Source organism: Podarcis vaucheri (assembly GCF_965113315.1).
Source record: "Podarcis vaucheri genome assembly, chromosome: 14".
Lineage (NCBI taxonomy): Eukaryota > Metazoa > Chordata > Lepidosauria > Squamata > Lacertidae > Podarcis > Podarcis vaucheri.
In genome coordinates, this window is record NC_138752.1 from 42,587,165 (window position 1) to 42,601,692 (window position 14,528).

At 45.7% G+C, this 14,528-nt stretch overlaps 1 protein-coding gene and 1 long non-coding RNA gene across 7 annotated transcripts in view; both read left to right on the forward strand.

Moving 5' to 3' along the window:
* The window catches only part of LOC309519154, a 155,484-nt gene that overhangs the window by 44,445 nt on the left and 96,511 nt on the right, over positions 1-14,528 (forward strand). The gene's annotated exons all lie outside the window — the stretch shown is intronic.
* The window catches only part of PRKAR1B (protein kinase cAMP-dependent type I regulatory subunit beta), a 121,003-nt gene that overhangs the window by 9,964 nt on the left and 96,511 nt on the right, over positions 1-14,528 (forward strand). For 3 of the 6 annotated variants that reach the window (XM_082199852.1, XM_082199853.1, XM_082199851.1), the window contains exon 3: positions 12,762-12,932. In XM_082199852.1, coding sequence (XP_082055978.1) covers positions 12,762-12,932 — 171 coding nt within the window. Of the gene's footprint in view, positions 1-7,109; positions 7,363-7,910; positions 8,049-8,154; positions 8,265-12,761; positions 12,933-14,528 lie in introns of those variants that run through there. The other 3 variants (XM_082199855.1, XM_082199856.1, XM_082199854.1) reach the window with 3 other exon arrangements.

The window sequence follows — 14,528 nt, forward strand, 5'->3', positions numbered from 1 at the left end:
GCAATCAGTCAGCTCTGCATATCATTGGTTCTGGCTCCACCTCCTGTTGGTCATTTGCCTTCTGCCTTACCATTTCTAATAGGCACCAGCCGCCAAGACATTTCCTTGCTAACTTTTTCCGTGTTGGAGTTATTGGCATCAGCTGAACTCAGACCCATCAACCTCTAAACTGAAGAGGGGACGGGTGATGTGTTGTTGTACAATCCTGCTTTAATCTTCAGCACAGCCAGAGTAGATTTGACCCCCCCACCCCCACCCTAATAGTTGCCACCTTCCCTTATTAGTGTCTTGCCGTTTTGCAGAGCAAGCGTAGCCGTGTTTGCAGCTTAGCTTGACGTTACAGCTTAATGCATCATAAAAGCCATGTCTGCAGAGATGTGGGTATGAATTTTGCATGAAAAGCTTGCGTTTCAGGATGACGGCAGCTCTGTTCGGCTAAATGAGCTTTGAAGGATGGGGAATGTGCCTCCTTTGTGCTCGACAGTGAAGCAGTCAAGAGAAAACGGGGATGGAGGCTTTGAGAAGGTCACTGCTTGTGAAGGAAAGTGAGGATGGAAGCAGGAATGGAGCAAGAATATTCGCTAAGTAGATTTTACTAGAATCCTTGATAAAATGTGTGAATGTATTGTTTCAGAGGCAAGCAAGCCCTGGTTTTACTAATTTGTTCAACAAAATTTATATATACTGCTTGACTGTAACAAAACCTTTAAGTAATTTACAAGAAATATTAAAACTACCAGCAAAAGCAGCTAAAAACAAGTTGTTAAAAGCATTATATATCTCTGTCTAAAAGCAATATTAAAACCAGCTACCAACTAAAGAGAGTTTTAAACATGTAAACCTCTACGTGTCTGGATAGTATTGCCCAGGCATAGGCAAACTTGGCCCTCCAGATATTTTGGGACTACAACTCTCGCCATCCCTAGCTAACAGGACCAGTGGTCAGGGATGATGGGAACTGTAGTCTCAAAAACATCTGGAGGACCGAGTTTGCCTATTGGTATTGTCCAAACACAAATGTTTTAAGCAGAGGCTAAAAAAACAACAACCCACCACAGTATTGTGCAGATGGGGCCAATGTGGCAGCACTGGGGAAGCATCACAGAGCAAACTAAAGCAGAGGGCCTTCTCGGTAGTGGCGCCCGCCCTGTGGAACGCCCTCCCACCAGATGTCAAGGAAATAAACAACTATCTGACTTTTAGAAGACATCTGAAGGCAGCCCTGTTTAGGGAAGTTTTTAATGTTTGAAGTTTTGTTCTGTTTTTAGTCCTCTGTTGGGAGCTGCCCAGAGTGGCTGGGGAAACCCAGCCAGATAGGCGGGGTAGAAATAAATTATTATTATTATTATTATTATTATTATTATTATTATTATTTACTTGCACAGGCATTGTGATATTTGGAAGTATACAGCACAAGACATTTGAACCAGAGCAATGTGGCTATAGTCAAGGGAAATTAAAAAACAAAAGCCAGCCCTGGTTATAAATCCCAAATATCTTGCACAAACCACAGCAGAGTAATCCTTCTGGAAGCAACAGGCTTGTTACAAAGACGGTTTGTTGATGATGAGCTGAAAGTTAATCTATGAAGACAACCATTCCTGTTCCTGGCCAATGTGGCCTACCAGGAGCATGCGCAGAAGGGTGCCTTAGCTTTGTGAGGAGTTCCATGACCTCACAAGGCAAGAACACCTGCCTGAAAGAGAACATAATTCACATATAGCTCTTTCCCAAGCATTTGAGTCTTTTTGTTAATTTAGGGTTGGATTGCCAAGGGCAACGGTAATTCTCTTGAAAAGTTTACAGGATTTGATAATAGCTCATGTTCTTATAAGGGAAAGAATATTGTGGGAGGAGAAGTAGAGCTGGAGGAACATAAGAGAGATATGAGGTTGTTATTATCACGTGAAGCAGAAACAGGAGACCTGTGCTCCTCCAGACCTTGCTGGACTACAGCTCCCTTCATCCCCGACAGTTGGCTAGGCTGGTGGGAGTTGGAGTTGAACAACATCTGAAGGACCATAGACTACCCATCCCTGCTGTAAAGGATGCTGATGTTACATCATCATCTTCATCATTTATATACACCCTTCATCCAAAGATCTGGGGTGGTTTACATCAAAAAATACAAAATGAAACAACAACAATAAGTCATGAGTGTGTCCTGAACCCCCTGGTCTACCTAGCGGCAAGTCCTGCTGGTGTATAAAGGTAAAGGTAAAGGGATCCCTGACCATTAGGTCCAGTCGTGACCAACTCTGGGGTTGCAGCGCTCATCTCACTTTATTGGGTAAGGGAGCCAGCGTACAGCTTCTGGGTCATGTGGCCAGCATGACTAAGCCATTTCTGGCGAACCAGAGCTGCACAAGGAAATGCCAGTTACCTTCCCGACGGAGTGGTACCTATTTATCTACTCGCACTCTGACGTGCTTTCAAACTGCTAGGTTGGCAGGAGCTGGGACTGAAAAACGGGAGCTCACCCCGTCGCGGGGATTCGATCCGCCGATCTTCTGATCGGCAAGTCCTAGGCTCTGTTGTTTAAACCACAGAGCCACCCGCGTCCCTCCTGCTGGTGTGTACAGTATGTCAAATCCAAAGTCAGGGAACATAGTCTAGGGTCAATCCAAGTAAGCCAAACCCAAAGTCCATCAGTCAGAAAAAACAGTCCAAAGCCAAAACCGAAGCACAGTCCCATAGAGGTGCCAGAGCATCTAAGCAGAGGTCCATCAACATTTAAGCAGAACCAGCACCTCAGCTCTGCTTCCCGTTTATACCTTGCATGTTGATTGCAGCATCTGGTCTTGACAAGGCATGTGATTCTCACCTGTTCTGAGCCTACTCCACCTGGGCTGTGGGCCCTTGCCTGCCTCAGCCTCCCCAAGCATACTTCCCACCTCTCCCTCTGTCTCAGAGCCCACCTTGTTCATGGAGATGGGGGCCTCTCTGGCCCTGAGTAGGGGTCCTGCTCTTCTGGTCCCTGCACACTGACCCCCATCCCCTCGCCGGCATCTGTCACCCCGTGTGTACTTTCTGAAACCCCAACCTCTCCTTTCCCATCCCTGGCTTGCTCCAGTGGGTCCCAGTCATGGCTGCACCCCTCACTGGGATGCTCTTCTTCCTCTCCATTGTCCTGCCAGTTCAAGACAGTAAGCATGGCAGGACTGGTCCTCCATTTGATGGGATGTCCAGTCCAAGGCTCATTTTAAGATAAAGAACTCTTAGGATGGGAGAGCACTTCCTCCCCTGTTTACAGTCAGCACAGGCCAGCTGGTCAGTCTTTACCACTATGGCAAAATGTATTGTATTTCTTATAACCTACAGTAATATATCTAAATTTGCATCGGTGCATTCAAGTAATCGTATACAAATCCTGTGCAAATTGGCATTCTCCTTTGTCTGCTTTTTTGGTGATCCACTTTTGGGTGTTGGGTAAGTGGCCAGCCTAGGCATGGTGCAAATAACTAGAAATAAATAAAACAAACTACCTCTGGAGAAATGGGCATGGAATTATACCTGGGCTGGGGACAGTGGTCCTCCAGATGTCTCTGGAATAAATATCACATTGTCCCTAAATATTGGCTGTGCTAGCTGAGGCCAGTGAAAACAGGAGTTGTGTTCTGGTCCAGTTCCAAAGCCTACAGAGAAAGAAGCAAAGCTGGTTGAAGGTTTTTGGACCATGGACAGCTCTGAGTGAGCATCTTTCTCCATCAATGGTTGGGAGCAGACTAAAGCCTTCTATACCCACCTCTTTCTCCAGATGCCTTTTATGCCTCTCTCGCCGCAGAAAGCTCCATGCAAGCAACTTTCTCCAACAAAGGTGGGGAGCAGATTGAGGCCTCTTATGCCTCTCACTCCAGACTTCCTCCCCACACCTTGAGTAACTTAAGGGCCAACCCTCTGACCTGAAGACCCTTCCTTTGTTCCATAACCTTTCTGCACTCACAGCTGTCCCTGACTAGTGATGTGTGGTGGGAGACATTGGTTCTTCAGGCTCAGGGAAGGTTGCCTGTGAGGGTCCAAGCTCTGGCTTTGGTGGTCTAGGAGATTCATCTCTAAGTTCTTGTCCAACTGCCTCAGGCACAATAGTCTTCCTGTCTTCCGAAGTCAGCTCTGAGCCCTTACCCAGACCCAGACCCTCATGTGACCCTGCAGCCTTCAACTCTTTGTCCAGACAGGGTTCACGACATCAACATCTGGAAGGCCACCCATTTCCTATCCCTGGACTAGCCTGTAAGGTGCCTGCTCAAGGGCAGGGTGTGCCATAGCCCCTGTTGTTGAGAGATGGGATTTCAGTGTCTCAACTTGCCTGGGAATGCATTTGGTGTCAGATCCAGTGACGGTTGGCCTCTGTGCATTGTTGAGTTCAAGATTTGTTCCTTGTTTAATTAGTTAGTTGCCAACAAGGGTTCTATGCTGCAGCAAAAATTAATACATTTGAAAAATCTTTGTTTGAGACTTCTCAATCTTCTTTTTGAAATGTTATTTCTGCATTGGAAATGTCAAGTCTCGGCAAGCCAAGAACAAGTATGAAAAAGGATATCAAAAGAAGGTTTCACATGGGTAGAAGGAGCACCAAGCAAGAATGCATGGAGGAAAGACAGTGGAGGTTGTAGGCAGGTCAGAGGAGCATTGAGAGGGAGACCAGGAAGTGAAGCAATGGGTTCTATGCAGGTCCAAGGAGCATCAAGTAATTGCACAGGGATGGCACAGATGGGTTCTATGTAGGTCCAAGGAAAATCCAATCAGCACATAGTAAAGAAAGTTATAAACATGTTTTTTTGTGAAACAAAAAGTGGGTGTTATGGAGAAACCAGAGCAATAAAAAAGAGGGATTTATGATTGGCCCATTTTAACCCCATTTGGAAACTTAACCAAGTATTGTTGTGGTTGAGCAAATGCTTGCCAGTTTTGCTGTAAATTGGGGGGAGAGTTGCTGGGCTGCTTGAAGACCCTGCTACATTGGACTCATTTCCATTACTGGAGCTGGACTGGGTGTGGGTGGGAATGAAAGAGTGGCATGCAGGGAAGCAGATTCACAAACTTATGTACGCTTTATAGTCAAACGTACTTTCTTACGTTCCTATTGAATTCATTGGGGCTTTCCCCATATCTGCTACTTAATTGTGCTGGTATTATATATATGGATTGCCTTTAGGGGAGAGGTGAGCAATTTTTAGGGTTTCCAATTTCTCACAAGTGTTTAAGAGAGTTGGATTTGCCCACTGTTTTTCTGTATTTTGTATTTTTGCACTTGTTTATACTCTTTTTGAAATGATAAAAACATGAAGCTGGGATTGCAGCCTCTGTAATTAATTAGCAACAATAGCGATGCAGGTCACTGTGGATAATTTCAAGGACAACCAGAAAAGAGTTTTAGAATTTTTGTTTCGTTTTGTAGATGAAATGGTTTTCAGGGCAACTTGGGTGATGTTTCTTAGGATCAATCCTGATGAAAAGAAAGGAATGGAATAATTTATTTGGAACATGCTCCATGCTGTTATTTTTCAGAATGCTGCGAGAGGTGGAAGAGAACAAATGGAGAGCACTTAGGTGGTATTTAATAGCTAGCGTTTTCTTTTGAAGCCCTTCCCGGAAAAATCCATATAGTCAATTTGAGTCTAGCGCTTACAAGCTGAAACCTCTTAGATGGTGATGGAGGAGGTCAACAGATGTAATGACAAGGAAGAAAATGCTATTTTCTTGGAAATAAAGAATCACTGAAATAAGCAAGTCCCGTGGACCTGTCAGGAGATTTGCTTTGTAGAATTGGAAAAAACAACAACCAGGTTATAAGCAATCTTACAGCCTTTGGCCGAATTTTATGCAGCCGTTGGCTTAATTAAGAAGAGCCAGTATCCCAATCAGCCCAGCATCTGGGTGCCCACTGGGACTGGTGGGGCAGAAGGCCTGGAGGTCCAACAGTAGGTGGCGCCAGAGCCAATGATAGGCAGACCTAATTCTAGTTTTGTTCCTGACCTTCTCCCTGCTGAGTTCTACAAGAGCAACACTGAGATTAAGGAGGAGGAAGCCAACAGGCAGTGCAACTCTTTGGAATGGCGGGAATTAAGAAGGCAGGAAGATGGTGGCTAGCTGAGGGCAGACTGAGATTGGTGGGACAGTGCCGCATTAGTCCAAATGGACCAATGTCCAATGTCCACTGTCCCGTTCTCACAGTGGCCAACCAGATGCCCCCTGGGAAGCTCGCAAGCAGGATCTGTACACAGCAGCGCTCTCCCAGCCTGTGGTTTCTAGCAATTAGTACTCAAAAGCCTCTGATAGTGGAGACACAACAAAGCCACTTGACTGACCTTGTGCACTGACCTTGGGTACTATGGAGTGGAGGCTGCTCCTTTAGGGCAAATGGGGCAGAGCCCCTAACCACCTCAGTGGCATCAGCAGCCCCCACCTGCCTGCCTTCTTACCTACACCCAGCCCAAGGGGTGGTGTTGGCTATCAGCTGCTGCCTCCTCCTTCTATTCAGTGTTGCCCTTGTAGAACCCAACAGGGAGGAAGAGGATGGCGACAAAACCAGAAGTTGTTGGCTCTGCCTGTCCACTGGCTCTGGCGCCACCTACTGTTGACCTCCCTGGCTTCCGCCCTATGGCCACCACCCACCACTGGTTCTAAGCGTCTTGGCTGGGGGTGGGTGAGAAGCGTGAGACACCATTTGCTGCTCTGCCTCAGTCATCAATATGCCTTGGACCAACCCTTCTTTCTCCTTAAGTCCTTCACTGAAATAAGGGTACAACAAGGCCCATTCTATTTTCTGTAGCCCTGGGGCTTTGTGTTTGTCTCTCTCTCTGTGTGTGTTTAAACCAAGCATGCATGAAGTCAAGGAGAGAGTGTCCAAACTCATAATATCTCTGCGCTTGTGAATTATGCGTGCCATTCTGGTACATCATGAGAGCTTGTTGCCATGATGACAGTTTTAATAAATAAATAAAAGGACGGGTGAGGTGTTTACTTGTGACTTCTGTTGATGGCTTCATGGCAGGCTACGTTGGAAGATGGATATACTTAAAGGGCCCCTCTTGAAAGGTTTGTTGATTGTTCCTTTAAAAGATTTGCTACAACTGTATGTGTGTGTGTGTGTGTGTGTGTGAGAGAGAGAGAGAGAGAGAGAGAGAGAAAGAGAGAGAGAGAGTGCGCAAGTGTGTGGTTTTACCCCAGGATATGTGGACGATGACTTTTTAAAAGCTTAGCCCTGGCTGTCGTGCCTTCCTGAGTTTCCTTGCCTGAGTTCTGTAATGGATTTTCGAACCTGGGCAGCAAAGAGAAGCATATGGGGAATGCTAGCTGCTTCGCTGCGTAGAAAGGGAGTTGGTAGCGAAGAGATCTCTTTTTAAACAAATGAACCGTATGGTAACTTGCATTTTTATATTTACTCTCTAACAACAACAACAACAAAAAACCCAAGCTAAGCGGGAGGGCTCCTTTAGAAGAAGTATATAAATGTTAATCTTGATGCATCCTTTGGATTTTGTACTTTATCATTTCAAGGTGCTTCCCTCAGGCTTATAAAGTGGGGTTTTCTGTCTCTCTGTCTGTTTGATTTAATAACCTTCCGGTTCCACAATTCTTACATTGTTCATTGCAGCAGACGGTCCAATAAGGGGCCCTCCGTTAAGTTTACCATGCACCAAAGAAGTTGGGGGGGGGAAGCAAAGTTGTGGTCAGGGCGATTTGGTGCTGGGAAAAGAGGGGGCAAGACAGTGACCTCGGACTGCAAAAAGCCTATTTGCAGCTGGAGTTGCTTTGTAAATCAGTCCCCAAAACATTTTTTTTGGGGGGGGAATCAGATATGGGGAACGGAGAGGATTTGTGTTAGCAATATTTGTGGCATGGTGAATCCAAAGCGATATAAAGCTAGTCCTCTTAGCTTAATGCTAGCAGCTATCTCAGTGTTTTTCCGAGTGCAAATTCTGAAATGCAGAACAGATGAGTTTTGCTTTGTGGTAGCACAGAATCCTCAGTGCTGCAGTTGAGGAGCTGATGGACAAGCCGTTCCGAGCCAGCAGAGTGCAAAATATTGGGAAGCCTCTATGAAAGTGAGCTCTTGTGGAATCTTTATTTTGGGGGCATTTGAGGATGAGGTGGCATCTAGGCATTTGGGAGGAATGCCTCAGGTATGCATACGGGCCCCGCCTGAAGCAGAAACAGGTGACTCCAAAGTTTCCTTCCACTAACTCTAATATGCTGTGGTCTGCTGTTTCTGAAACATGGTTGATCTTGCTAGTCGGCGATCATTTACTGCTGCTACAGAGGTACAGTTTTTCTTCTACAATTTTCTTTTAAAAAGGTTGGTGCTGCTATGCACCATTTTGTGTTGTTTGTTTGTTTATTGTATCTATATGCTGCCTGCCTGGAAGGAACTAAATACAGTGTACCTGGCTTCCTCCCCCCCTTTATCTTCACAACAACCCTGAGATGGTTTATTGAGGTGAGAGATAGTGACTGGTCCAAGTTACTCAGTGAGCTTTGTAACCAAGCAGATATTTGTATCTGAGTTCCCCTAGATTTCATCCAGTGCTATAATACTGGCAGATTTGTGTATCGTGGTTTCAGGTATCGTGTATCTATGCCACAGGCTCAAACTGGATTAATAGTCATTCTAATCTGGGAAATTATTTTTGTCAGAGAAGCTTACCATCTGCAAACAGAGTATTGTTCTCGGTACCTTCACCAAATTACAATGCCTAGGATTTATGGGAAGCCATGCCAGTTAAACAGGTACCATACCAGGTTAAGTTAGTGGTGTGGATGCATCTGGTGACAGGATAGTAGGAATCTGTTGGAATGTTTATGGAGGGCACCGAGTTTGCAGAGAATGAACAAGACTTGCCTGTTTAAAAGCTCTCTTTTGACAAAGTTGAGCTCAGAAACAGGTTGGAAAAGTTTCTGTGGATTGGAGCAAATTTGTTCTTCTGCTGAACGGAACACAAACCTTTTGTTCTTTTATTATTGAATTTCTAACACACCTATCACAATACTATTTAAAACTGCAACATTAAAAACATTTAAAAACCAATTAGTGACAATTTGCATTACAAGTATCACTCATTCGTCAGCCAAGATCATCAGTTGCATCAATTTTATGTTTACTCCAGGGTTCTTAATACTCTGTAACTGGTGGCATCAAATTCCATAAGTTCATTTTGTGAACAACTGTGGTCTGTCCTGAATCTCTTCCAAGGGAGATGTGGAGAGTGACAAGACAAGAACGGGCTTTCTCTGCAGTGGCTCCCTGTTTGTGGAATGCTCTCTCTGACGAGGTTTGCCTGGCGCCTTCATTATATACCTTTAGGCGCCAGGCAAAAATGATCCTTTTTAAGCAAGCCTTGGGCTGATTGATATCCAAAGCCCTTTTAAAATGTGTTGGAAGGGGGAAGGTTATTGGGTTGTTTTTGTTTTGATTATGTATTTTGTGGTTTCCTATAGTGATTTTATGTTGTAACCGCCCTGAGATGTGGGAGTATAGGGTGGTATACTACTACTACTACTACTACTACTACTACTACTACTTGTTATTATTATTATTACACTGGGTGATCTTGTGTTCTAATAGAATGAGAGGAAGAGAACTCCTCTTTGTCCTCATTCTCCATGCTATGCGTACTCCTAAAAATCTCTGCAATTTAGTTCTCTTCCCCACCTCCTAAAATGGAAATCTCCAAAGGACCTAGCCCATGGTGAGTCAATATAGTGCCCCAAAGATATTGTTGAACCCCAACTCCAATCAGCCCCAGCCAGGAAGGCCAATGTTCTGGGATGGTGGGAGTCATACTCAGTAGTAGAGGGGCAAGTTCAAAAGTGCAGGGTCCATTCATGACAGTCACAGCCATCTCCCTTCTAAGATGATGCAACTTTCTGAGTGTGTACAACCATTAGGAATGCATTGCAGAGATCATTGCAGACCTCCATGTATTGCCTTGGAGTTAGATCTACTGTTTCCTGTGCATGTGCAAGTGATGTGGAGTGCCCCAATATCGCCTTTTGGAATGATTTGTTGTATTTTCTGTGAAGCACCATTGTAGCTAACAGTGCTTGCAAACCATTCTCTTGAAACGGAAGCGCTTTGTGCTTTCAGCTTCCTCCAAATGCTTTGGAGCAGGCAGTGGATAAAAAGGCTCCCTTTCCATGCTGATTGGGTAGCTCTAAGACGCTCACAGGGACCCTGCTGCAGAAACGGTTGTGGGTGATCGACACCTCACAACCCTGGACCCTGGCAGCACTGACTGTTTTTCAACAACATATGGAGGCCACTGCTTTTACTGTTGACCTGGCCTCTCCTTGCCCTTTTTTGTGTGCATTGTCCCTAGCTCAAAGATAATCTTTTTGAGATGGTTGCACATATTCCTGCTGACTGGTCCATGAATCACCTGTTTTTCTCGCCGCTCTTACACCTTTTGGGAAGAAGCCATTAAATCAGGAGACAGTTTTGAGCACCGCACTCCTTTCTTTTTTCTCATGCTACAGCTGATGAGCTAACCATAACTCATTTCCTGTGTCAATACAACCAGCTGATTAAGATGGTAATTAGCCACATGTCTGACACCGAGATCCGAGCTGTTCCCTCCTCCGCACCCTGCTATTTGGTAGACACACTTCCTAAATTGTCTTGTCAGTGCAATACTAGAGGTGAGCAGACTTGGCAGGGACTCTGGCCCGGTGTATGGCACGACAGAACACGGCGATGAGCAATCTGCTTGGGTCTGGAGAGGTTTTTCGCTGGAAAGCTATCAGTCAAGTCACTTTGAGTCAGGAATGGAGAACCCATAGCCCTCCAGATGTTGTTGGACTGTGGGGTTTGGACTCAAGTGTAACTCATTGGTAGAGCATATGCACTGCGTGCAGAGGTTCCCACTTTCAGTCCCTGGCATCTCCAGCCAGGGCTGGCAGATACTCCTGCCTGAAACTCTGGAGAACCCCTGCCAGTCGGTGTAAATTCATCTCCCCCATCACTTTTGTTTAGGTGGATGAATAGGGCCCTCCAAAAGGACTGTACACAGGGCCCTGCAGACCATAAATCTGCCACTGTGGTCCTAAGCTAAGTAGCTATTAGGGGGTAGCTTTGTCATCTGTGCCATCCCATACCCTCCAGTATTTTTCCAATGAAAATAGGGATGTCCTGTTCCATCATCAACATCATCATTTTATTATTTATACAGTGGTACCTCTAGTTACGAACAGGATCCATTCTGGAGGCCTGTTCGCAACATGAAAAGAGCACAACCCACAGTGGCACATCTCCGCATGTGTGGGTTGCCATTCACTGCTTCTGTGCATGTGTGTGACATCATTTTGTGCACATGCGCGAGCGACAAAACCCGGAAGTAACCCTTTCCAGTACTTCTGGGTTGCCGCGGGACGTAACGTGAAAGAACGTAACATGAAGCGGACGTAACATGAGGTATGACTGTATCCCACTCATCTGATTGTATTGCCCCAGCCACTCTAGGCGGCTTCCAACATATATAAAACTTTTAAAAACTTCCCTATACAGGGCTGCCTTCAGATGGCTTCTAAAGGTTGTATAGTTTATTATCTCCTTGGCTCAGGGGTTGCATAACTCCATACCCACCAACATTTCTCCAGTGAAAAGAAGGACGTCCTAAAGAAAAGCAAGACGTTCTGGGATCAAATCAGAAATCGGGATGGCTTCTGTAAATCCAGGCCTCTGCCTGGAAAATAGGGACACTTGGAGGGTCTTCTTTACTGGGTGGTGATTTGCACTCTATGAAACGTTCCACCTGATAATAGGCAGGCCGCCCATGATTTTGTAAAATCTTTACCTCCCTTTCCGTACGCCACAGCTTCCAGCGGAGGATTTTGATCTCACTATTAATTGACTTTGGCTGGGATATGTGCGTGTGTGAAATCCTAGAAAATGTAAATTGGGAGGTAGTGAATGCGATTATTGTGCTTTTCAACAGGGAAGCCAATGTGGTGCTCTTCAGAAGTTGTTGGGCTACATACAATTTTGTCATCCTTGGCTGTGATTGCCTGGGGATGATGGGAGTTGTAGTCCAACACCATCTGGAGGACACAACATTGGTTATCCCAATGTAAAGCATAATAATCAAGGGATTCATTTAAGCATGTGCAGACTGTCTTTCTTTTAGTGTGGAGGAGCCATAGGTAGCCCACAATCATCTGGGATTAGGGGTGATGACTTTCCCATCAAAGGGTATATATCCCAAGCAAGACTGAGCTCTATCACCTACCCTTTATATACACTCCTACCCTTCTTTCCAGGTTTCTAAATTTCCTAGTGATTGTGGAAGGGAGATGGATAGGTTGGGATGATTGAACATTGCCTCTGTCTGCTATTCTGCAGTTCTTTGGCGTTTGTAGGAATAATTCTCTCTCGCACACGCATACAATCCTCTTTTCAGCTCCAACTCTTTGTTTGTCGGTAAAACTTAACAGTTATGTGTACAATGATTTTCAGTTTTGCAGTTCAAAGAAATAGCCCCCCAACGAGACCATTCAGTGTCCCTCTCCTATATAGAAACTCAGCTCTGTAAAAATTCAGAGCTTGTTTTACAGCCGTGCTTGGGGGATTAAGTCCTAATAGCGAAAGCGGTTCTGAAACTGCAAATCTCATTTCTGTACCAAGAGTCGGACACTAGCAAATATTTACAGTACGTAGCCTCCGTTTTCAATGTGTGATGACGACTGGTGGGGTTAACTGGTATTAAATGGTTTGGGCTGGCAGTTGTGGAGGAGAACAGGTTCTCACTCTTCTTTCTCCCTTGCAGGAAGAATGCAAACAGATCCTGGCTTGGCAGAAATCCAACTCACAATCGGATTCCCACGATGACGAAATTTCTCCTCCGCCCCCTAACCCGGTGGTCAAGGCGCGGCACAGAAGGGGTGGAGTCAGTGCAGAAGTGTACACGGAAGAAGATGCGGTTTCTTATGTCAGGAAGGTAAAGATCTGCGGGATCCTGTTCTTGAGATCAGTGCTATAAATGGCTCATTGACGCACACACAGCAAAATTCCCCCACCCCCAAGCTGCGTCAATAAGCTACCGTACCTATCCAGAAATCAAAAGTGATGCTGACTTGGGAACAGACTAGAACTTCCCCATTAGCTGGATCTCCAGAGCCATGTTTTCTGCTCTGCCCATAGAACCATAGAGTTAGAAGGGATCCCAAGAGTTATCTAGACCAACCCCCTGCAATGTATATGTAAATTCCTCACACTATGGTTAGCCATAGTGCAAAAGGGCTGCAGTCAGCTCCCCTCAGCTGGTGGGCAATACATTAATCCCTACTGGAATAGCTACACATGACCGAGTTCTCTGTGGGGAACGTGGGTCCCATTCACAGCACCCATTCAAATCACTCCTATAGCACTTTAACAGTCATGGCTTCCACATAAAGAATACTGGGAATTGTGGTTTGTTAAGAGAGTTGTTAGGAGACCCCTATTCCCCTCCACAGAGCTGAAGGGATGCAGGTAGCACTGTGGTCTAAACCACTGAGCCTCTTGGGCTTGCCGATCAGAAGGTCAGTGGTTCAAATCCCCCCAACGGGGAGAGCTGCCATAGCTCTGTCCCAGCTTCTGCCAACCTATCAGTTCGAAAGCACGCCGGTGCAAGTAGATAAATAGGTACCACTGTGGCGGGAAGGTAAACAATGCTTCTGTGCGCTCTGGTTTCCGTCACTGTATGCCATCACGCCAGAGGTGGTTTAGTCATTCTGGCCACATGACCCGGAAAGTTTTCTATGGACAAACGCTGGCTCCCTTGGCCTGAAAGCGAGATGAGCGCCACAACCCCATAGACGCCTTTAACTGGACTTAACCGTCCAGGGGTCCTTTACCTTTACCCTTACCCGCAGAGCTACTGTTCCCAGAGTTCCCTGGGAAGAGGGATTGTTTGGGAGGATTGCTTTAAACGTATGGTGGGCTTTCAGCAACACTTGGTGGTGGCAGGTTCCCTGTTTCTGCATGGAAACTAAAAGCCCAGAGAACACCATTGAACAGCAGCATGGCATGAATAGCGAGAGCACAAAAGGAGCCTTCTACCCCTTTCCTCTGCGATCCAAGATGATTAGGCTGTTCACATCGCTAAGTGAGCCCATGCTGAGGTTTCACATGCCCATATTGGCACGCACGTCGTTTCAGCCAGGCATGCTGCTGATCAGCTCAACAATTTCATCAGGGCAGAGCGCAGAAAATATACCAGTTCCTACAGATCACCAACACAGCCGCCTCTCATGTCCCAAGTGGCAGCCATCCTATGCAGAAGCGATTGTGCGAATGGGCCCTGAATCGCTTCATCCTTGTTTCTCTTCATGTCAAAACAGTTCCCTGGGCTTCTCTCCCAGGTTTAAATAAAGCCGTGCTGGCAGCCACCCAGTATTTGAGACAGCGAGTTAAATGATTAATGTATCTCACTGCATAAGATGCATTTACAAAAAGTAATATTTTATAAGATACTGCTGGCTGCTTAATTATTTCCTAGTCAGCTGTTCTTAATATCCCCATTTGATGTTCCTTGCAGGGTAATAATGCCTCT